Source organism: Lissotriton vulgaris, chromosome 12 (assembly GCF_964263255.1).
Source record: "Lissotriton vulgaris chromosome 12, aLisVul1.2, whole genome shotgun sequence".
Taxonomy (NCBI): Eukaryota; Metazoa; Chordata; class Amphibia; order Caudata; family Salamandridae; genus Lissotriton; species Lissotriton vulgaris.
In genome coordinates this window covers 632,264,252-632,290,478 of record NC_141700.1, presented here as the reverse complement: position 1 = coordinate 632,290,478, position 26,227 = coordinate 632,264,252, and the positions used below count along the sequence as shown (strand labels likewise).

The following is a 26,227-nucleotide window of genomic DNA, read 5'->3' as shown; positions in this document are numbered from 1 at the left end:
TAGTGGCTATGTAGGTGTGGGGCGGGACTGGGCTGCCCACAGAGCAGTATGAGGAGTGGTGGGCACTTTCTTAGTGCCATCTCAGCCTACCAAACCGGCATGTGCACTAAGCATGTTCTCCACCGGCTGTATTGCACAGCGCGGGTGGAGAACATGCACAGCCTCCCAGCCTCTGTCCGAGCGCCGGACCACTGCGCTCAGACCAATCACGACTCTGCTGTCATGCTGGTGACAGCAGCATCGTGATTGGCTAGGGGAGTCTGGGATCGTTGGTGCTTCCTGTTTCCTGCGTTGTGGACAGAAGGACACAGGAGAGGTGGCCATTGAGAAGGTAAGTTAAATTTTCTTTTTTTCCCATTTTTGTTTTCAAAATCCCTCCCTGCCCCACCACTACTGCCCCGTAGCAGCCACTACTGTATTTGGCACCCCTGAATGTACTCTTTTTGGTCTGGGTTTAGACAGCGTGCTGTCAAACCGACTTATTACCACCAATATGCTGAGAGTGGGCTTCAGATCCCCCTCCTTCAACCACGGGGTTTCTTCAATCAGCCTTTTGCAGTTATTGGTAGGAGACGTCTGTCAACTTGGCTTAGGCTAGTGGAGTATTTATCTCTCACCTAATGCAATTGGGTGTTTAAATGTATACTTTCACCTCCACTCAAGTGCTTACACTGAATTGTGTGAGCCACTACTTTATAACTACAGCCATCTCCGCTGGCTCCCTCCTGCCTCTCTGTAATGTGCTAACACTGTAGGCGTTAGCACATTAAATCCAGATGTTTTAGCCTTGCCACTACTTGTTAATCCTGGTTGCAGAGGTCCTGAATGCCGCAGCAGTAGCAGAATGTACACAGGGCTCATAGAGCCCTCTTCCCTTTATGTAATTTAAATATTCATTCTAAGCACTAAGAAGAAAATAGAAGGATGTTGAGATGCAGGGGGCTGGACAAGGGCTAAACCTGTGATGTCATCAAGGTTAAAAGGTATGCAATCTCACTTCTACTTCCCCCCTTTTTGGTGAATTTTAGTGAGTGAATGTCTTTGTCTTTCACTTTTTAGGAACTAACAGCTGCACATTTGTGTGATTTTTGCAGTTACCTTACAGAGTCTCTTATGCACTATTACACTCCATGCACAATCTAGGAATACAGATAATGGGATTTGGTTTAACAAAGATTGTAGAAGGCATTTAATGGTTGAATTGGGAAAATACTACTATAAAGCTTTTCAGCAGAAAGCTTTAAATATTTTTTGGAGTTTCTTAAATGAAATTAATTTTTAAGGAACTCAATTCTTATGGGAAATTATTAAAAGAACACAAATGTACCATCGTGGACTGCACCACTTTTTTGAATTTTTGTGAAACTCAGTATCTTAAATATTTTTTAACTCATAATCTGTGCTTTTGTTGTTAAATACATTCTCCCATCCAGTATAATCGGAGACCATATTTTTAAAAACAATTGAGTATATGTCCACTGGGACCTCAGTCCATATGGGATGGCCTTGGCCTGTCCTCGTGCTAAGCCTTTACATCAAGTTCTGGAGCAGTGAGTTGTTGCTGTGCAGTTCTGGTGAACACCTGTTATCCACCACTTTTCTTTTGTGTACTATTTTCTCTGCTCATTGAGTGCTTAGCCTTCCTCTTTGGTCTCGATTCTCCAAAGGAACAGTGTGGCTGAGCAGTCTGCAGTGATTCATTTTACAGGTGGGGGCACCAGCAACCATCCTTGGGAACCAAGACACATTTTTCATCATGAAACTTTGACTGAGAACAAAAGAAACACACAGAAAAGCAAGAAACAGGGAATAGGATAAATGCAGGAAAAACTGTGACGAAGGGTGAAAGCGGAGATGAAAAATACCTGAAATGGACAGGAAGTGTATGGATATTGAATACATATGCATGAGTTGGAATTAAAACGAAAGCAACTTTGAGATTTGGCATCACCGCCTTTCCCCAGTACCGGCTTCAGGCTCCCAAGGTAAACTTTTGGCCACTGCACCTAGGACCCGACATACAAAGCATTGACTTGGTCGCAAACACTCTGATTCAGAGCTGCGAATGCAAGAATCCCATTTTAAATCTACGAATCCCATTATTTTAGGAATCAGTAAAATTTTACTGATTTCTAAAATGGAATTGCAATCCCCTGCCGATTGGTATTTGGAAGAGATATATTTAAGGTGTCCTGTATCAGCAGGAGTCATTTGCTAAAAGGGGAGATCTTTTATCACAAAAATCATCAATTCAATAAAGCGAGAAGAAAAAACAACCAAAAAGATTTTTTTTTTATATACATATCTTTTATTTACAAAAATATATGTACAAATTCCCAATTTGTTTAAAAAGGAAATCCCATTCCTTATTGACATTGAAGGTCTCCTTCGACATAACAAGTTTTAACAATAACACCTTTGGCATATATGTTTGATTATCAATCCATATATATTGAAAATATACAATATCCAAAGCAAAATGAAATCAAAATGATTGTGCAAAGATGTTCATATCTGTGTATTTCTTTGAATCAACACCTATCCAAGGACTTCATTTAAAAACATAATCTTAATACAGTTTAGAGCAATTTTTAGATTGACAACATGCCGCTTCTCCAGGCCTCTTTCATACAATACAGGTTCTTTAACAGAAGGAGAAAAAAGGGGAACATTACATAAACAATCGTTTTTCATCAGAAAGGAAAACTTGTTCTACTCACACATTTGCATATTATCTCACATCACCATGAGAAAGGCCATCCTACATCTCTTCTTCTAAGGTCATTGAAGCAACAGACCTTTCTCCTGATTCTCCCATGCTCCTTTTTCCAATGTAGGACTCTTTATTTCACTTTCATCCTTATCTGAAGCAGTACCTATCTCAGGGGAGCAACTTAGTTCCACATCTCCACTGCTAGTGGACTCATCACATGCCACCATCTCGTGGCCCCTTTCTTTTCACTTTATTGCCTTTTCCCCAATGCCCTTTGGAAAGCTTTTTCTCTTTCCTCCTTTGGATCATCATGTATTTTTAATTTGTGTTCCAACGAAGATCTTTAATATATAAATACTTCCTCTTTTGTGTCACTTTCCTCCCCTCAGTGTCAACTTTTCTTACCTGCTCCTCTGACTCCAACCAAAATTTCTTCTGCTCGCGTACTATCTCTGATCCTTTCCTTTCTCTGATCAATGCTGGCATAATGTTTTCTACGCACTCATCAATATGTCTTCCCAGTTGCTCTGCCAAAAGGACAGAGGCCTTGTTAACAATTCCTTGAATCTTCTGCTCTCACACCATCTCATCTGCAGTCTCTGATACCTTAGCCAGCTCCATACCTAGACAGTGCTTAATTTAAGCAGGTGGTTTCCGGTGCTGGGTCCCAGCACTTAACAGTCAGCACCAGTGCTTGTGACAGTCTGCCACAAGGTGGCACTGTCTGGCTAGTTCAGTGATGACCACAACAACAGTTAATTATTAATTCAATATACATTAAAAATACCTATTTCCTGCCACCGAAGCCATTCTTATAGTTTTGGGGACCTGGAAGGGTCTGAATTGTCACACTTGTAGAAGGGATTTGTGTTTTTAAACCGGGTGGTGAAGAGGCTGGTATGACTCACTATATTTGCTAATTTGCACACTCCCGCTGTTTTTTGCACTGAACCTTGCCTAATTTGTGGACAAGCTGATACTTTTAACGATCGTGTTTGTACTCTGTTTTAATCTTTTTTAAATCAAATCATGATTCTGTAAATTACCTCCACCTCTCTGACACCCGCATTTCTGTCCGCCGGCTCCCCGTTCCACCACGGGCTTTCCCGGTCGATGTGGAGGGAGTGAAGGCGGGACAGACACGGGTTAGAGGTCGGGCGGGACTACCCTGCTGGAGCCCTATTTAAACAGGGATGTGTACTTCGCACAGCGGACGCATGCAGCGGGCGCGCCAAAGGCAAGCCCGTCTGCGCCCAGATGGGTCCAGGGGCCACTCCCCCTGCTCAAAATCATCTAGCGCCTAGTTATTCCCGAGAAGAGCTACTGAAACTCAGGCCAAAACATAATGTCAATTGTGAGACTTTGCGCTTAGAGGTACCTCTAGTTGGATGCTCTGACTGCAAATTCGCTCCTTCCCACCTCTACCTCCATATAACAGGGGAAAATGGCAGCTGTATGACCAAGACCTCTGTTATGAATACAATACTCGACAGACAATTTAATTTCCTCAGCACAAACTGTAGATCATTGCCCAGACACAAAGAGGACATTTTCAATCTGTTAACAGATCAGCAGCCTGACGCATTATTTCTAACAGAGACTTGGCTAAACGACAGCTCTGGGCCAGATATTGCCACTGACCTTCCCTCAAACTACATCATAGTTACCAAAAACCGCCAAAATCAAGGCGGAGGTGGCATTGGTGTCATTTTAAAAAAAACATTTCAATGTAAATGGGAGGATGTCGACTTAACCAACTGTGAAGCTGGTCTTTTTAAACTCACTCTAACTCCGAACATCACTTTTACGGGTACTCTGATCTATCGCCCACCAGGGGCGGTTGGGGAATGGGCTGCAGCCTTCTCTGAGGTACTCGCCCCGCTGATAATGGAAGCATCTATGTTTTCAATTCTTGGACATCTCAATTTGCATCTGGAAGATTGCAGTTGTCCTATGATCGTTAATTTTCTCTCGGATTTGGAAGCTTTGAATGTTTCATTGTGGAATAGTGGCCCCACACACACTGCTGGTCACCTATTAGACCCAGGATTTGCCAATTTTGACCGCATAATTAATTAATTAATAAAATGTGAGCCTGCTCTACCCATTCCCTGGTCTGATCATTATTTAAAATATTTTAAAATATGGGTTCCCATTACAACAAACCAGACGAGACCAGATGTCTGGTCTAGGAATTGGCGAAAAGTAGACTTTAATGACCTCAATTCACAGATTATTCGCACTTGTCCGGACATTGTCCTCAATGAGCGCACAATTAGTGACTACCAAGAAATCAATTGCTGGTAGCCAATGCTGCAAACACCATAGCCCCACTCACCTTGAGCAAACAAAAATCATGTCACCCTCCAGTCCCATGGTTCTCAGAGGAATTAAGGGAAGAAAAAAGTAAATGTAAAAAGTTAGAGAGACAATGGAGAAGAGACTATGCTCCTGCCACGAAAGAATTATATAAAAAAGCACTAAATGATTACCATCTGTCCTGTAAAATTGCCAAGGGCAACCACGCCAAAAACACAATTTTAGGAGCACAAAATAATTCTGGCACTCTTTTTAAAGTTCTGAAAAACCTTGCAGGAGCAGATTTACAGCCAGAATCCCCGTCCCTATCTCGCTTGCAATGTAATCGCATAGCGAACTTTTTTAATGATACAATAACTAAAATTCACTCCAATTTTAGTAAAACTAAGACTATCCCAGGTGAAGTTGAGATCAGGGAGAACCGACACGAGACCGCATTGTTCAGATGGTTACCCTTAGATAACCCTACATTTGCAAAGATTTTAGACAGTATTAGATCGGGCTCACCACAAGACCCAATTCCAGCATTTATTCTAAAACAGTTAGATCCTTTTATTTTGGGTGTGATTAGATCTTTGTTAAATGCCTCCCTAGAAGAGGCTGTGGTCCCTGCCGAGTGGAAACATGCCATGGTAGTCCCCCTGTTAAAAAAGGCAAATGGCGACCCAGAGGTTTTATCCAATTACCGTCCAATTTCGCTACTACCAATCTGCTCAAAAATCCTAGAAAAACATGTAAATCAACAGCTAGCAGACTTTGTAAGTGAGAACAACCTTCTGCGTCCCTCCCAGTCAGGTTTTAGGAAAGGACACTCCACGGAGTCCACTCTTTTGGGTGTCACAGAAGCTATCCGAATGGAATTGGATAACGGCGGTACGGCGGCAGTCATTCTTTTAGATTTGAGTGCCGCCTTCGATACAATCTCCCATAATACCCTGGTACAGGCGCTAGAGGATATCGGAATAAGAGGGAAAGCGCTAAGATGGATGGAACAATTCCTTCTACACCGGACATTCCAGGTGTTTTCCAACAATAACTCTTCCGACATCCTGGATTCCCCTCACGGAGTACCACAGGGTTCCATTTTGAGCCCACTGCTGTTTAATATTTATGTTACTCCTTTAGCCTCAATCGCAGAGGAAATGGGCCTCACTATTTATTCCTATGCGGATGATACTCAACTTGTGTTCTCCCTAACAGCCACCGACAAATCTATCACCTCTCCCCTTCGCTCTGGCCTCTTGAGAATGGCAGACTGGTTGGATTCTAAGAAATTAAAATTGAATGGGGATAAAACAGAACTTCTCCTCTTAGGCAATCATAAGGAGCTGTGGGGCCCTTCCCATTGGCCAGTAGAAATGGGTCCGACCCCGGTTGCAGTACCATCCGCTCGTAACCTTGGGGTAATAATTGATGACAAGCTATCAATGCAACCACAAACGGCCAAAATGGCCTCAACATGTTTTGTAATCCTCAAATGGTTGAGGAAAATTTTGTGGCAACTCCCAGAAGGGGTACAAAGAACAGTAGTAACAGGCCCTGATCGGTTCCAGATTGGACTACGGAAACATTCTTTATTTAGGAGCAAACAAAGACATTTTAAATCGACTTCAGGTCATACAAAACGCTGCAGCCAGGTTGCTCCTCCGTCTGCCTGGGCGCACAAACATGACGGAACACCTGAAAAAATTGCACTGGTTAAAAATAGTGAACAGAGTAAAATTTAAAGCACTCTGTTACATGTTTCGGATTGACCAGAAGGAAGCTCCCACTTATCTTTGTAAGTTGGCACAGAGATACATCCCTTCACGAAACCTTCGATCCCTGTCTCAGGCTAAATTTGTCGTCCCACGATACAAACGGGCACGCCTGTGTGGCTGCTCTTTCACTCATATGGCGCCGGTCCTTTGGAATTCACTTCCACTCAATCTTCGTCTTGAAACGAGCTATCCCCAATTCCGTAAGGGAGTCAAAACATGGTTGTTTAACCAATAGCATTCACGGTTTGTCTTCGGTTCAGCTAACATAACTCCAAGGCGCCGGGAAACCCTCAGGGTAGCTGTTGCGCCATACAAATGTAGTAAATAAATAAATAAATAAATAGAAGTGTGATGGTTAGTAGTTGTTTTGTTGCTATCATTGGCAACGTAGCAGGGGCAATGTGTAATGGAAGCTGCAGTGGCTTCCTGACGAGAGCCCTGGCACTTATTTTTTCACAAATTAAGCACTGCCTAGACATCTTTTCAAAACGCTCAAGTTTTACTATGGAAACCTTAACCCCTTCGATGCTCATGACGGAACGGTTCCGTCATGAGCGGCGGTTGGCCTGTGCTCATGACGGAACCGTTCCGTCATGAGCCCGTTGGCTTATTGGAACGTTCAGCACAGCACAGGAATCTGTGCCGCGCTGATGTGGTTAAATTACATTACAAATAGGCCGCCACCATCTGCACAGTTATTCATGTGTGTAAGGATGATCATCTTGCTTTGTCAGCGTGATCTCAATACTGCAGTGCGATTTAACTGAAGAAGTCGCCGCATGCCTGCTTCGGTTTTATGCTGCTGCTTCACCACAACATTGAAATGCCACACTTTCAACCATGTACAAGAGCACATTTGAGCTTACGTAATCATCTTGTGCCTTCTCGAGCCTAATGGCTGCCTAGCTCTAAGGTAAAAAAATATGCCCACTGGTATAATTTTGAACAAAAAAACTCAATTTTGACTCAATCGGCCAATTAACCCACTTAAAATTCAGTCCATATCAGTCTAATTGAAACATGGCTCTATTTAAAATAAATAAACAAATAATTAATGATTATAGTTTGTTTTTCCAAAGACAGTTACATAGCTTTCCATCAGAAAACAAAAAAACTGAACTCAAAGTAGCCTCACCTATATGAACATCCATAAAACCTCAGAGCCATCAAGCATAGAATGTATCTGTGCATGAGCACAAACAAAAAATGAAGCTGGCTGTGGGTTTTGAGTTTTATGCATGTATAGAGTGTTAGGATGTTTTCCTTTTGTTGCTGCTGTGTATAAAGCAATAAAGGAGTATGCACAATATTAGTATCTGTTCTTGCCATATAGCAGTCTTCTTTTTTGCATCTGCTCAGTGACTACCATATGATCCTGTGAAAAACTAGAGAAGAAACTCCATCTTCTTATAATCCGCATACGCGTGGTCAACATTTTCTTATATGCTGCACATCTGTTTAAAAGGAAATTGTCCAACCCAATGGTAATTCTTTCTGTCAGACCATGTAAAATGCATCTTGTAGAAGCCCATCTAGGAGTTAAATTACACAATATAATGCTCACCTTTGTGGTTTTGATGAAATCCTGATTCCACCAACATGCTCACTTGGAGAATTTGCTTTTCATGTCAAGACCAGAGGCTATCATTATGCATATTCAAAACTTCTCAAAGCAATGCTTGCAATATGCTCCAATGGCAGGAGATAAACGTAGTGAACAGACTAGCATTCGACCAGTCAGCAGCTTTAAATATTTCTTCCAAACAACCTTTGGAGTAAAAAATCTTACTAACCGCTCCCCTCAGAGAATGAGTATTAGACACTTTCAAATCGTGCTTTATACATTGAAACTTTCCCCCACCTTGCAACATCCACTGATGAAAGAAGGCCATAAGGCCTAACATACGACCCAGTAATGAATGCAATTTATCGCTTCAGAACTTTCAATCATACCACAACACACCATCCTGGATGCTTAGCAAAACTAGAATAGAATATTGTCAAAAACATTGTTTTTGTCTTGCTTGTCACATGAAAAGAACCCCCTCAGAATTATAAAACCTCTAGAGGTTTCACATCAGATATCCTTCTGGAAGACACCAAAGATAACAAGGTCACCAGCTTACCAGATAATATGTGTATTGATAAAATTCTACTTTAAGGCCTGCTTGTAAAACAACTCAAAATCAAATTCACATGCCACATCAAATTGTTGCGGGGTTAAGGATGTCTGTGCAATGTAGTGCCCTTCAAAGCCCTACGTATTAAAACTTCTTTTCCTAGTGACAATCCACCTGTCAACCTATGTCTTGCCGCAACCGCTGACCTACAGCAATTAATGTTCGATAACGTAGACCTTTCTTAAACATTTCTGACACAAAATTACAAAAGTATCTCTGTATGAGTCCAAACTGGAAATGCATAGCCCCTCATCATGCTCCAATCCTGCTGAAATACATCCACTGCCTCTATGTGTAGGTCTGACTTCCAACTGAGATACCTCCTTAGCTGACTTGTCAACCATGATGATATAAGATCCACTTCCAGATGACCCCAATGGTTTCCCAACAAACTAAAAATCATGCTGCTGAGACCCCAATTGCTAGCATCTCTCAGATGTCTTGAATTCCAATATGCTGAGCTGTTGCTCTGGCCTGGTAAGTGCTCCACTGCCAACCTGATTTTGTATTCTAAACAGAAACACCAAAGATCTTTCCCTGCCACTGTCAAACTGCAAGATCTACACCACCCAGATGGTTCATATACCGCACTGCAAACTCGTCCATGTTCAACAAAGCATTGCATTTGCCCAATGTTTCTCAACTTTTAGGTGCAAACAGCCCTACCTTCAACTCTAAGCAGGTGATATGCAACATCCTATCCTCCAGAGACCAGCTGCCTCTGGTCTAAATAGGCCATGCAAGCATGAAATAAAATGAATTAGTTGCTTATTAAGTGCAACTGCTACCCCAAGGGCCATCCTGGTACTAGTCCTAGATACAAAAATACTGTACCAGTAGTCACTGCTATTCAAGAGGAAGCTAGACAATGGAAGCAGGAAGAAGGAATCAATGGTAGGCAAAACAACTAGGTCTTTAATAGCTTTCTAAAGGTACAATCCCAACACATAGGCAGGAGACACCTCTAAATCCTCAAGCCAACAGACTAACTCTTTTTTTGCCTCCTCTGTCACACCAACCTAGTGTCCATACCACAGACCTTTCCTCATGCTTACAGTGTACAGTTGTTGCAATGCCATGTGACGCAACAGGTCTGGAAAAGTGCTTGAATTGAACATGATACTATCACTAGTGTAACTTTTCAGCAAAATCTCATCGCCTTGTTCAAAACACCCTTTCACTGTATCCACCTGAAAACCTGAAAACCGTTTGCCTGTGGGGCTTCATAATAGACTTAAAATGAATCCTTTACTCTTTAGTACTAATTTGGCTAACTTGACATGAGATATCAATTCCAATTGATCCTTGGACATATACAAAACAATGGCAAAATGAGAAGAAATCTTCATATTTCTTTTGGCGGCCGGTTTGTGCTTATGGTCTGTCCCTTTGGGCTTGACCTATGCTCTTCTTTTGCCTGGTCTTCCCCTTTAAGGGAAAAACTCCATTGCTGACTCAAAACCTCAATTGATTCCGCTTCCGTTCATTTGTTACCAAGACCTTGCAAGTGAACAGTCAAAGAAACATTCCCTTTCTCTAGCCCTACCAATAATTCCTCCTCCAAACACTTTCTGCAAAGAGGTTTGAGGTTTATATAACGCCGTAAAAATACAATGCATTTTCCAACTCTCCTTATCAATCTGCCACAAAACAATAACCCTTTCAGATCTTCACTTGTCTTTCTCTTTGCGAAATCCCCCAATTGTGGACTGAAGCTCGTCAATACGGTCTTGCATCTTTCAGCTTTTAATGCCAAATTTGCATTTCCTGGTAATAAAATTGCAGGTGGGCTCCATACTCTCAATAAACCAACACCCACTTTCATAACTTTCGTGTGCTCCTGCTCGGCCATTATTAGTATACTCGCCAATGGACCAATATCATTGAGGAGTTTATGCTGGCACTATATCAGTGCCCTTTCGAGACCCTCCCTAGAATCACACACCAATTTAAAGAGGAAATTAAGCAAATCGGGATATGCCAGGAGTTGAGCAATCTTTGTTTTTGGTCACTGGGCGTGAGCCCTCATTTCTCCTCTTGGCTCTCTCTAGCCGCCTCTGCATCCATAATTTACTATAGTCATTTATCTGTGACAAGGTGCACTAGTCTACACTCCTTGTATGGCGTGTCATATCTGGGCAAAGCATAGACTCCACTTGAGGATCTTTCACAATTCTTTTTACTTTCTGCTAAACCTCTTTCCTATTACCATCCACATCCCATCCTTCACTCTCTGATATGTCAGAAATATATTGGTCTGGCAGGAAGACTGGATGGTAGCAATGATTCAGACTGCATCTCATGAAGGTGTTATATATTGATTACAAGACCAAGACAAAGTTTTCCAACAAATTTGGGCCCCTTTTCTTCGAGATCCTTGAAGGTTCCCTTCTTCTTTATCATACTCAGCCCATCTCTTCTTTTTCCTCCCCTTCTACATCTTTCACCTTTATCCTCCCCCCATCTTTCCTTCTGTCTTCCCTCATTTTCCCCTTCTTCCTCTTGCTTTTGCTTCGTTTTTAAATCCGGGTAGGGAGTCTACATGTTTTCTACATTTATTCTTCTTTACACATTTATTCCTCTTTACGCATTTATTTATTTATATATGTATTTATTTATCTATCTATTTATTTATTTATGATCCTTTAATATGATTCCACAGCATTTTCAACGTTCGCTCCATCTTACGTATCCGATGTTCCATAGGTTAAATTCTGTCCCCCTTTTCATATTCATATTCATGTCTCATTCTGTTTCATTCTGTCTCAACATTTCTATGATTGCTTGTAAAGTGAGTTCTGAATTTACGAACATACTAAATATTATATTTTTATCCTTCACTATTTCTTTTCTGGCCCTTATATGTTCCCCTTTCATTATTTCTACTTTTGTTTATTTTATGTAACCCTTTCCCCCTTTGAAGTAGAGTGATACCTTTATTGATGATAACCTTTTGTGAGTCTATAGTACTGTGCAACACATTTATGTATTCATTTTATATTTATATATTTTACATTTTCTCAATAAAAAATTATGAAACAACAAAAAGAAAAATATTGGTCTGAATCCTACTTAACAATGCCCATGCCACTGTATTGTGGCTCATCATCAGCCGGTCTGGTCTAGATCTGTGTGTCGCTGTGGATCACCAGCAAATGTGCTGTGATAGCACCACTCGACTTTGTGGTCATCAGAGGACCTCTGTCTGTAGAGTCTGTCATCTCATCATCCCCCTGTGTAGACTGCTTTTTCTTCATTATTTTCTTACCACTCTTACTAGATTCTCTATCCTTAGCGTCATCAAGAGATTAAAGTTCCCAATTATCATCAGAAGGACCATCTAGCCTTTTTGATTCCCCAAAATATGACTTAACTGCTTGATTAATTGAGCACTGCATTGCCTTCTGAATTAATCTCAGCAATGCCTGCTGAACAGCTTCAATGGAAACACTTTCCCAGAATCCACACTGATCAAAATCTCAATCAAAACTCTAAAGTGAGTTTGAATCTCTAGCCACTAAAAGATACTTTTTTTCCAGAAATCTTCTCAACGGGAAAAGTATTACATATAACTATGCATAAACTTCCCTTATGCGATGATTTCTAAAAGCTGTTCTCCTCAATGCTCTCATTGCTCTCCCTCAGTGTTGATCACATGTTATGCCTGATTTGACAAAAACATATTCACAAATATGTAATTCTTCGCAAATAAACAAGGCCATGATGTCTGATGAAAGTGCTGCATGTCCAGCCTCACAACATGACTCTTCACCTTGCTCTCTCCTCGGCCACTGCTAGGAAGTGGCCACTGCAAAATTATCGGCATAAGAGAGAGACCGAGGAAAATGCGTGACTGCATACCAAGACGTGAAGAAGCTAACTCTTAACCACACTAAAATATCAACTGTCTCCTTCATCTCTGCTTAGATCACTTTTTTTAGAAATTATTATTTTTATTAAACAGTTGTGACAATACAGCGGACACAGAGTACAAGGTCTAGAAATATCGAGACAATACAGTAGAGCAACAGTGATCAAGCGGAGCATAAAGTTTAGAACACAGTTCTCATTTCCCATCAGTGCTGGAGAAGATCAGTTCCCACCCTTGCTGTTCGTAGAGATCACTTTTATTATTTGACATAAATGTGGAGGGCATGTAATCCATTAATTGAACCAATAGTAGATTAATTGCTGGAAATTATTGCAGACCATTGAAGAGGATTCCTCCAGGGAACAAGAGGAAGGGGATCGGAGTAGAGGATAACTGACAAAATATCCAGGTAAACAATATCTTTTGACACAATTATTGTGTCAAATATATTTTTTACCAAAATATTGTGTCCCTATACTTATAATGGTAAATACAAAACTATCGTTGATACTAATATGATCCAAAAATATGCTACAATATTGTTTTTTGTAAAAATAAATTGAGTTTATAGTAGTATATGTTAAATATTGTAATATATACATTTAATATCATATACATTAAATAGATTCCACTAATATTTTATACTATATATTAATATATAATTATATAAATATGCGAACACACATATATGTATATATATTTCTATATACATATATATGTGTGTTTGTGTTTATATAAATATATATATATATATAGTGTAAGACAATAAATAACAATATTTATTTACATTATATTCATTTTTTTATAGCTAAAAGGTATTCTATGAAAATAATATATATATATCCACAGCCTTGGCTCGATTTTGCGGTCCAATGGCGCTCTTTCCACCGGTGCTTGAACTTCTAAGCAGAGCCCCGCTTTGATATATTCCACAAATCCCTTTTTTCAAGAGAAGTCAATACTCCAGCATTTCAAAGTACTTTGAAATGCTGGAGTATTGACAAACGAATTAAAGAATTGGGGAAGAAACACTTTTGTGAGTGCTGACTTATTCTCTTGAAAGAAGGGATTTGTGGAATATATATATATATATATATATATATGATACATACACAATAAAACTATAAAAATATAAACAGTTCAATAACAAAAATGTATTAATTAATTCAGAAAATAAACTAAATATTACAAATTTAAACCCCCAAGAACCACATTTACTGAAACTACTATCAACAGTAGAGAAAGCGTTGCCCTTTGAAAGGGTTACATTTACTATTTCCCCTCCAGTCTGTACCACTGTAAGGAAAGCGTTGGACTTTGGAGGGTTAAGATTTAATATGCCTTCTCCCGTCAGTGCTACAATAGAGAAAGAGTTGGATTTCAGTGGGGTTACATTTACTATTCCCACTTCAGTCTAAACAACAGTAGGGAAAGCATTGGACTTGGAAGGTAAGATTTACTATTCCCACTCCAGTCTGAGCAACAGTAGGGAAAGTGTTGGACTCAGAGGGGTTAACGTTACTATTCCCACTTTAGTCTGTACAACAGTAGGGGTAGCATTGGTCTTTGGAGGGATAAGAGTTACTGTTCCGACTCCAGTCTGTGCAACAGAAGGAAAGTGATGGATTTTGGAGGGCTTACAATTGCTACTCCTCCTCCAGTCTGTGTAACATTAGTGAAATTGTTGGACTTTGGAGGGGTTACATTTACTATTCCATTTCAGTTTATGGAACAGTATGAAAAGCATTGGGCATCAGAGGGGCTACATTTACTATTCTCAATCCAGTCTGTGTATATATAATACATACACATAAAAACCCCTCAAAAATATAAACAATTTGTGAACAAAAATACATAAATTAATTTAGTCAATATATTGGATATTACACATTTAAAACTCAAAAAAACACATTTACGAAAAATACTATAAACAGTAGGGAAAATGTTGGACTTCAGAGGGGTTAAATTAACTATTCCCACTCTAGTCTGTGCAACTGTAAGGAAAATTTTGGACTTTGGAGGGCTTAAATTTACTATTCCCATTTCAGTCTACACAATAGTAGGAAAAGCATGGGGACTTTGGAAAGGTAAGAGTTACTATTCCCACTCTAGTCTGTGCTAAGAGTTACTATTCCCACTCTAGTCTGCGCAGCAGTAGGGATAGCATTAGCCTCAGGGGGGATTACATTTACTATTTCCATTCCAGTCTGTGCAACAGTAGGGAAAGCATTGGTCTTCGGAGGGGATAAGATTTACTATTCTCACTCCCGTCTGTGCAAGCGTAGTCAAAGTATTGGGCTCTGGAGGGAATGAATTTACTGTTCCCACTCCAGTCTGAGCAACAGTAGTGAAAGTACTTCCCTTCAAACATACTACATAGTTGAATAACCCTATTAATTTATTTAAAAAAACATAAAACTGTAAATATAAACAATATGAATTAACATAAATATCTATCTACATATATGTATATTAAAAATAAAAAACGATTAAACTGTTTACATAAGTGATATACAATGTAATAATTAATTAGTATTTAGAAAATAGTTGTCGTCTAATGATTACTTAATTAATTTCCCACCCATACCACCGCTAACCTGGCAGCCAACATCTAAAATCTAACTAAAATAAATAAGTAAAGCACAATTTACATGATTAATAATCAATTAAATATTTAATTGACAATGAATAATTTATTGTTATTTATTACGTAATACACTTTACATCCTATACCACTACAAACCCAGCAGCCCATGCCTAAAATATATCTAAATATATAACTATTGCACAATATACATAATTATTGATCAAATAAAATATGAATAAAAATTATTAACTACATACAATGATTACGTAACAAACTTCCCAACATATACACCTAAAAACCTAGCAACCCAAACATAAAATAAAACAAAACTAAATCAGTATTACATAATGTACATAATTAATATCAATCACATACTTACCTAAAAATTATCAATTCATAAATAACGATTACTTCATTAACTTTCCACCCTATCCCCCTACAAGCCCACCAACCCGTTATGACACTATAATATTCCCAACAACGATATTATTTACCAAATTTTTTTCACTCTTGACAAAAATATTTATGCATCACAATATTTTTATATCACAATATTTTTTTCCAATATTTCTGTCTCCCGGTATGAAAAACTCGAAATTTTGTTGGAGCACCGGAGGAGCAGGCAAGAAGAGAGCAAAATATTAAAAAAGAGGTAGAGAAAATATCAAATTGACCGGAATTCTGTACAGGTTAATAATCATGTTGCAGTGTATAGGGGCTGGTCCACACTATAAAGCATACAGAGGATGCAGTCTCTACACATTTTGTTTGTTGGAATCCCAATGGATTCATGAATCCTAGGAAGAAGTCATATACATTACTCCTGTAAACCCCTGACAAAAGATATGTAATTGCTTGATACAGACTGAGTCAGTATGGCATTATTGCTACTATCAGCCAACTTTGAACCAGAGAACCAGAGGTGGATACACCCACCAAGATAAACAAGCTAGTATTGGGGAGAATCCCCACCCAGGGAGGATACAGAGCATGCGTTGTATAATGGAGAGCATATTTAATTGTTCTATGACAAAAAGAAAACCTGCAACACATTTAAGCGAATTTAGTATTAATGTCAGGATAAAATGTACTGTATACTATAACACATTAAACATGAGTAAAATTAAACTCCAACAATACAGCTGCAGATCTGTCTCATGAATCATCAACTTTGGTGTCAGAGATCATTTGAACTATTTATGCCTTTATAGCGCACTAATTGTATATTGATGGTGTAAGTCCAAAAGAGAAAAATAGAAGGGCTGTTTCATTAGGTTGTAATACCTAAGATACCCAGAACTTTAAACAATGGCTTGATTTGGCCAGTGGGTTTCTTGCTGAATTGATGGAGGTGCTAAGGATATGTCAATAACACAGATGTAGAAGAAAATAGATGTACTAAATGTCCGTATTTAGTGGTATGGTATCTGTCTACCATGCAAGAAAAGAGAAGAAAAATGAACAATTACGGACATTCAATTCGTACATTTGAGGTGTTATACAGATTTGATTGATTACTTTACAAGGACGGATGTAAGATCAGCAAGAAAGTATTGTTCCTTTGTTCTGTCGAGTAATAATTTTCATAGTGAAATAAATATATATACAGATATGTTTCCAAAGTTGGAAATATAAAACTAATCATTGCTATTATTTACACCTATATTTATAGTAAAATTAAGCATTGCCGTGCTCTACATATGTAATTCTTTGTGATGTCTTACATATCTAATTTTGAATTCAAGCAAATATGTTCTACCTATATAATCGTGTTTCATGTTGTACCAATTAGGTTCTTTGTTATATTACAAATATGCATTCCTCACTTGTATTCAACTTCCTCAGTCCATTACTAAGCTCTCCCTTTGTCATGCTTACGTACTTAGTCAATCCTTTATGTTCTACCTCCTGAACCCCTTGTTATGCTCCACCAATTCATTTCTTTCATTTAGTTATTTTTTCAACCTATTCCATCCTTTGCTGTGGTCTGTATATTCCATCTTTTATGTTCTATCCAAGGAGTCCTTTAAGTTTGTCTTATTATTTATGCTTAATTAAACCTAATTATGTGTTATATGTATTAAATTCCTGGTTTCTCCTATCAATTCGATGTGTCGTGTTTATTCAATTAGATTCATTTTTTGGTAATTTCTACAAGTTTCATTCATGGTTATCTTCTACTTATTTATTCATTGTTATATGTTATACTTTTAATATATCATTATTGCACCTACATATCTAGTAACTCCATGTCATCTAATAAATGGATTATTATATACTACGCATTCAGTTCTTTGCTATAGTCTACCATTTTAATCCATTCTTTCCGACACTGTTTGTATAATGGTATGGTGCTTATGATGGATAATTGGACTATTACTGCTTGACATAATAGTAGACCACTTTCTAAAAGTGCTGTTGGGGATTTAAAATCAGCTGTATGATGGGGCAATTTTTCATAGTTGAAGAGCTAGTAAACAACTTCTTAATTTTGAAACTTGATTCTGGTAAAATGAAACTCGCACTGCTTTGCAATGTCCAACTTCTACTTCCTTTAGCAAACATTTTGATGGATGAAATCCTCCCCAGGTACAGAAGAAGGGGCAGAAGCAGCTAAGGCCTCTCTGTTGAAGAGTGTTGGCAAGATCACAGATGTTGTTTCGTCCCTGGGGTTCAGTTGGTGGCAAGGAGGCCCTCCCCACATGCAGACCTTGAGCGAACTTAACCGGGTACGTATCTTGTGTCGTACATCACACATAAGATGCTAGTGGGTGCTCGGTTGAGCATGGTTACCATGAATGAGGAAGCCAATGAGTGAGGAGACCTGTATAGCACCGCACAATGAATTAAATGTATTTATCTGTATTGCTAAGTGAGAAAGTGGTGCTATGAATTTTAAGAGAAGTGTTTTTAGATCGGGTTGCTGGTCGTGGGTTGCGTGTTGTGTTGTGGTAGATTTGCAGCACTGTGGATGATCAAGGCAATGAAGATGCTGGCAAATGGTAGTGTTGGCCACAAAACGTTGGAATTTGGGCAAAATAATTCCTTCTTGAACTTAACATGTTCGTTGAGAGGAATTCATCCGATATTGTGATCATATTGACCTTTCAAGGAACAACCAAATCCCTCCCAGGAGATTATTCATAAATTACTCTTTCTATAAAGGGTGGCATTCACTCTTCTTGAGTATAAAGCAAATAGTCAACTTGTTTTGGGATACTGTGGATTTTGCACATATTAGCATGTCACTCTGATTCTACCCCACAAAATTGTAGAATCTCATGCTGCAAATTGACCACCCTCACACTGACAGTGCCCACATGATAGGCAATGCTGGAGTTGCATGAAGTTGACTTAGCCCACTTTTGAATGTGGCACTGGACATTCACACTGGCACTCTACCTCGATCCCTGCAAGTCGTCCTGCACAATCTGACATTGCACACTGACACTACCAAGCATGGCACTTCATGCTAACATAGAACTAGATGGCACTGTGTATCTTGACACTGCAAACTTAGGGGGTCATTAGAATGGCGGGCGGACTTAGTCCGCCCACCATCCTATCAGTGATTGGGACCGCCCGCCATAAGGGCGGTGGTCCCGTGGGGGGCATCAGGATGCGCCCACCACTGTGGCGGCCGCATCCTTCATTTTTAGCATTGTGGCGGCGGTGCTCTCAGCACCGCCCGCCACAATGCTAAAAATGCACGTATGCATTTGCATACACAAAGCGGCAGGCACCGCGCGGTGCCTGCCGCTTTGTTTATGCAAATGCAGGGGGTACCACAGGTACCCCCCGTGTGCACCCCCCACCTCTCCTTCACTCTGGGGGCCCACAGGGGGCCCCCAAAGTGAAGACCGCATGCATGGAAAGGCATCTAAAGAAGCCCATGTTAATATGGATGGCGGTTTTTGATAGACATCGCCACCATATTAAACCTTTTCCGCCCCGGTCGCAAGGCGCCCGGGGCGGAAAAGCGGCGGACGGTCTTTCAGTCCGCCGCTGTCCCCCCCCCCCGCCATCCTAATATGACGGGGGTCATTTAGGTGAGGATGGTGGGTGGATTGCCCCCTCCAGGCCGGCGGTGGCTACCACCAGCCTGGCGGGGGCAATCCGCCCCCCATCTAATGGGCCCCTTAGACTGCAGAAACTGACCTGGAAGACACTGTCAACAATGATGTAATTTGGAATGTCAACAATAATGTCATTGAACATGTCAAGATTGATATAATAAGTGAGATTATAAGCAGTGCAGTGAGGGATGCAAGTTATAATTCGCTTGCTGAACGATAACTAGTGAATTTCAGTGTTGTTTGAATTTAGGATGTCATGCTATGACTGACATTGTCTCCTAACTATAATGTCCCTTTAATATTTTTCCCAGTTAATTTCTGTCTTTTAGTTTTTTACATAAGTTACTGTCTTTTTCGGATACCTAACTATAGCATCCCTTCAACATTTGTTTTTTATAGCCAATGTCTAGGTTTTTTTAAACTTAAGTTAAAGTCGATTTTGTATGCCCAACTACAATGTTACTTCAACCTTTGTTTTTTCAGTGAATTTCTAGGGTTTTTCACAGGTAAAATAAAATCTATTTATCAAAGTTATGTATAATGTTAATTTTCCCTTTTGCATTTTTGTAGTGAATTTGTAATAGTAAGCCGTAACGTTAAAAAATAATAAGCATCATCAAGAATTTTATTTTTTAACTTCACTTTCAATGCTCCTGCGGTACTCCTGTGGGAGTGTCTCAACCAACCAATGAAAGGCCCCAGAGGATGTTCTGTGTGGGTTTTATTTCACGTTCTGGGTCCCGAGAGCACTGAAAAATATAAATAAAGTTGTGTTTAAATGAAAGAATGATTTTTATTTAACTTTGAGCCTAGAACTTTTATAAATGGGTCTAATAATGAGAAGCCCTTGAGTCAATTTTATGCCTCGTTTTTTAGTTTCACAATCCTATGGGAATATTGTGGGAGTACCGTAGTACCTATGTCACACATATGAAAGACAACTGCGTGGTTGAAATCAATTTCTTGCTTCATTTATAGGAAGTTCCCACTCTTTCAACCTTCTTTGGGAATTACACTTTGGTGTTACATCTTTGTACTGGGCCCATCACTTTCTTTTGTATTTTATATTTTATTGAGGGATCACTATGGTATCAGGAGAAGAGAGGAAGCTAGAGATAGAGGAGAAGGAGAGCTTTCAGCAGTCCACCAATGAATCCTTGGTATGGAAATTCTTTACAAATACCTGAAGGTGCCTACAAAGTTTCCATCAGGTTTGTAACATGTACTATCTGCAAGAAGGAGTTCTCCAGGGTAAGTGACAAGAAGTACAGCCACAGTACTTCTGACACATTGAGACACATGCATTCTGTACATCCTGTTTGCTTAGTACATGCAGAGAACCAACCGGATGATGGGGGCCTGCCCCTACATCTGGACCCCCTCTTGCACCAAGAGATTCTGCGCATGGGGAAGTCCTGCAATGATAACTTACTGTCAAAGGTGTAGTAAGGTAGTCTACAGTGGAGAGAAAAGTACATCCATAAGGGACAAATTAGTGGGGGAGGACCCGTGTCCAAAGAAAAACAAGTTTTTTTTTATCTAACTCCAAGTTTAGATGCCCTGTTTTTTGTATTTGAATTTGAACCCCATAAAAACCAAAAAGTACAAAAAAGTGTAAAACTCTAAAGTACCACAAAAAAAATGGTTCCTTTGAGAACCGCCTTTACTGGTTTAAAAATAAAACAACATATGTTGTTTGTCATGTGTGTATCTTTATGTAAGTGTATCATAATAGTCTGCCATAGTCGTCTATACGTAATAATAAACAATAAATCTATAGTTATAAGTGAAAGTTGGAACAAAAAACCTACAACAATAGATATTTTTGCTTCAGGATGGCATTACTTTTAAAATGAAAGATGACACAAAATTCATGTTCATATTTAAAAAATAACAGTAATATGTATTTCTGTGGTTTATAACTAAAAGTAATCTAATATAGTGCAATACACTACCTTGCATTACTTTACATCAAGGGGGCATTTCGTGAGTGGTGTATGGGTGTTCCTGCACATCCAGTCAAGCATGTTGATGCCAGGAAAACTATAGTACATGTCGTGGTCACCTCTCTGATTGACTACCGCAATGTCCTATATTTAGGCACATCCCAAAAAATGCTAATGAAGCTGCAATCAATACAAAACGCAGCAGCCCGACTAGTGCTGAATCTCCCTAATAGAACATTTACTTCAAAGGCCTTAGCCAACCTGCATTGGCTACCTGTGGAGAATAGAATATTGTTCAAGACAAGGTGCTACTGTCACCATATTCTGGCAAAAAATGGTCCACGGTACCTTCAAGCTATGATAACTGCCTACACCCCCAACAGAAACCTGAGATCCGAAGGAAAGGCTCTAGCAAATGTACCTAGAATAAGGAAGACTAGGATGGATGGACGGTCTTTTAGATACCTAGCAGCGAAACACTGAAACTCGTTACCTGTTGAGATGAGAACAGAGCCATGTGAAGCTACCTTTTGGAAAAAACTGAAAACGTGGCTTTTCTCCACCAGGAAATTAAACTAGGCCCGAGACCCCTACTACATATTCATGGGCTAGACATGACAGGCCTTACTTCCAACTCCTGCCATCTGAGAGTCAGCTTCTAGCGCGTGGACACATCAGCAGTGTAACCATGCGCTCTATAAATGGATAAAAATATATATATATATATCTACAAACACTTTTAGATATGGATCTACACCAAAATCATATGCCTAACTGAGGCTGGCAAAACAAAAATAATTTTTTTCTTTTAATTCCTCTTTGCATGTAAGCTGCATTGTACAGTAGAAATACATAAAGGAAAGAGATTTATAGGATAGTTTCAGTGCAGAAAGGGACTCCTTCCTGCACAAAAACTATCCTGGCCACAATGCAAACACAGATGTACTACAGACCAAGTGTGTCTGCATTGGTGCCAGTTTGCACAATGTGTGCCACCACATTGAGGGAGGGCAACTGTGACATTTTTCATAGATGTAGATCACTTCTGTGCAGGGTGAAGTTGTGTGCAGTAGGGGCTTTGCCACCTAATGGGACGTGGGTGTGTGGGGCAGAAGGTGGTCATAGTAAGGGCTTGGACACCTGATGTGCTTTGTTGTCTTGAGGGAATGGCCTCTCAGTGAAGAGCTCTGTAGAGAGCCAAGGTGGTGAATAGTAGGGGCTTGACCACCTAATGGGGCTTGATTGTGCAGAGGCAAAGTGTGTGTATAGTAGGGGCTTGACTACCTAAGGGGCTTGGATGTCTGGAGGGAGCAGGCTCTCCGTAAACATTTCTGTACAAGGTGAAGGGTGTGCATAGTAGGGGCATGGCCACCTAATGGGGCTTGTGCTTTTTTTCCGCTAGTCCCACAGTACTCCCACAGGAGCCGCCTGGACCCCATGACCAAATGGAGTCCTACGCTCGGTCTCACAGGACACCCGCCATGACTGTAAGAGGATCAGGGTACCACTACCATTCCCCCTTATTTGCTATTTATTTTTAATTTTCCAATCCACGTGTCCTGTAATGCGGCTACAACATTACTTTCAATGTTGCGGTCAGCCAATCGATCGCTCAGTGCCACGTTACCGAGATGACTGACAAGAATACAATCCCTCTCAGCAATCCAATTGCTATGTTTTTTAAACTTGCGGTCCCGCAGGGGATGTATGACGTTACAACGCATACCATTACAACGCATAGCGCTTAGAGGTGCTGGATAGTGGTAAGTATAATTTACTATTCCAACTCCAGTCCCCGTGGACACTAGGGAAGGTGTTGGATAGTAAATTAAACTTATTCCCTATCCTAGAGCGCCCCCCAGCGCAATGCGTTGTAATGGTATGCGTTGTAAAAGTTGCGTTGTAATGGTAGGTAGTTGTAAAAGTTGCGTTGTAACAGGTGTATACCTCCCGCAGGACCCTCAACCGCCCAGGTATCTCTATTTTTTTACCTTAGTTTCTCAAAAACGGATTCACACCAATTCATAAAATGTATTACAGTGGAATAGATGTATATATATGATAAGCAATATATGAGTACAAATTTGCAGCAAATAGAGACCATCTAGCTCCTTTAATCTGTCTTTGATCTTACACTATATGACTCTATAGGGTTCTAGTTGAATCTTGTCTCACAAGCTTTGATTACATTGGCACACTCATGTTATGTATTTTCACATATGATAATGAACAAACAAAGAATTACCTAGCCCACACAATAATGGTGTGCACTATTAAAAACCAAATCAATTACCATTGTCACTGTTTCTTTTGTAAGTTGCTCCAAATTTAGAAGCTGGTTAAAGCAAACAAAACATGCAATCTAAATGTGCATCTTAATATATTGTTATGAGCCCCAATGTATCCCAATATTGGCCTAGGTAGCTGCACGACCTTTTACCTGCATTTGTCCTACCTTGCTCTACATAACGGCTCTGGCGCTGACCTTTTTCCTAGGTATGTGCCCAATAAATGTTGTGTGGTTTTCTCCGAAAACGAGCCTAATTTATTATGCATGAGGATTTGTAGTATCGCACAGCAAGATTACCATCTTCTGTATAAAAATTCTGTACAAAAGTCCCCGCTATCGTCATCCTTGAGTGATAGGCCCACAGTATCATTACACATCTAGGTAAAACCCATGAGGGTACCTTTTGGGTATATAAGTACCACATCTTCGCTAGGTAAACCAGAGGAGAAGCTTCCATGTGGACACAAGAAGCTGGAGTCCCTACACGCAGAAACTTCAGCACGCAGTGGTCTGACATCCCTTGCGGGGTGTCGAACTCGAGACCAAGATGGGGTCCTTCGTTCTTTCCCATCAGGTAATGGGGTTGGCTCTTTCTTAGGTGGATTCTTGGCTTCACACCTACATACATGCTAGGTACACTGAGGTACACTTGACTTAGGTTTGCATCTTAGGAGTACGCTTGATTACTACTATCTATCAATATGCCTATATATATTCACTGTTTTAGCACCATGGTAGAATTCTAACTTTTATTTACTCTGTCATTGCTTGCAATCGTATATATCTGTTTCTGTCTAATGGTTGTCGCAGCACACGTATTTTATACTAGAATGACGCTAGTTCGATAAATGTTTATTGAAAATGCCCCGATCGTTTATTCTGTGTATTTCTCTGAGACTATGGGCCCCATTAGGGTGTCGGGCGGATCGCTACCGCCCGACATCCTTCCCTGCCCGCCACCCATTTCCCCCCGCCATATTACAATGGCGGGGGGACCACGGCGAATGGAAAGACCGTCCGCTGCTTTTCCGCCCCGGTCGCCTTGCGACCGGGGCGGAAAAGGTTTATATGGTGGCTGTGTCTGCTAGACACCGCCATCCATATTAGGATGCAGGCGGGAGGGTGCCTTTCTGTGGCGGCGTTGCCATCACAGAGAGGCATGCGGTCTTCTAGTTTGGGGGCCTGGTGCGAGCCCCCAGGTTGATGGGGGGTGGGGGAGACACATGGAGGGTACCTATGGTACCCCCTACATGTGCATGCACAACATTGCAGGCCCAACGTGGTGCCTGCTGAGAGCACCGCCCGCCACAATGTTAAAAATGCAGGATGCGCCCGCCACTGTGGCGGGCACATCCTAATTCCCCCCACGGGACCCCCGCCCTTATGGCGGGCCGTCCCGTTATGCAAAAGGATGGCGGGTGGGAAAAGTCTGCCCCCAAGTGAGCACAAGTTACTGGGCGAAAAGTAGTACACTGTTTCCATGATCCCTGAAGAATCAAGGGTTGTCATGTTCGATAGTTGCAAGAGACAATTCACTCCTTGGTAATGTTAGGGGGCTTATGGTGGCACTGTGAACTAGCTGGTCTAAAGGCTAACATATCCTTTGGGGGTGTCTGCAATCAGTCTGGACACCAATCCCTTAGTTTATGCTGTCTAACCTCACAGATCCTTTATAGGTTTATAGGACTACACAACAATACGATTCATCCATATTTGATGGTGTTGTTAACTGGAATAATTTGCAGTCATTGATGGTTTAAATTACTAAAATGCTGATGAGGATGATGATGGTTAAGATGGGTTAGAATGATGGACTATGTTTGAAGAGCTTTCTTTAGTGCGCGATGTGTTGTGTTTGAGATACTGATTGGCGTTAGCTTAGATTGTGGTGGGTACACTCCTAATAATATTTCTCATGACTGGTGGTGAGTAGGTTCTAAATGATTTGTATATTGCCTCTGTTTTTCGCCGCTATATATACCAAGGCAATGGATGAAGGTCGGGACAGGGGTCAGTTCAACAAATATTTGGAAAACCCTACTAAAGGCTTGCCTTAGAGAATACATATCATAGTATGTACTTCAAAATACAAAATGGTAGGAATTCACGCCAATTTAAAAAAAAAAAACCTGTGAGCAGAGTCATGGAAAAGAAAAGCCTTCCAGTAACATTTGCTCTCTTCTCAGGTCTTGGATACACTTGTGCTGAGCACGTTCACATCCTGGAAAGCTTTCTTCCCACTTGTGAAAGATAACCCTAATGGGTCCTACACCTTCATCACAGGTGAGTGCCTAGACTCAACTTTCAGTAAAGATGCCAACTTGTTGTTTTTCCCAAATGGATGAGTAAGTGTGAAATCCGCAGACTGAGTTGGGCTGCATATAGTATTGGGCTCTTGTTGGGCATGGTGAATATTTATTTTTTTGCATAGGCAGATTTATTTCAAAGCTTTACTGTAGTGTCATTAATTCCACACATGCTTACC

The 26,227-nt window shown here is 40.3% G+C and overlaps 1 protein-coding gene across 1 annotated transcript in view; it reads left to right on the top strand.

The window, feature by feature from the left end:
• Window positions 1-26,227, top strand: part of LOC147677896 (uncharacterized) — a 104,452-nt gene that overhangs the window by 42,986 nt on the left and 35,239 nt on the right. Inside the window, exons 3-4 of the mRNA XM_086945791.1 lie at window positions 18,020-18,159; window positions 25,929-26,025. Of these exons, the coding sequence (XP_086801917.1) occupies window positions 18,020-18,159; window positions 25,929-26,025 (237 nt within the window). The remainder of the gene's footprint in view (window positions 1-18,019; window positions 18,160-25,928; window positions 26,026-26,227) is intronic.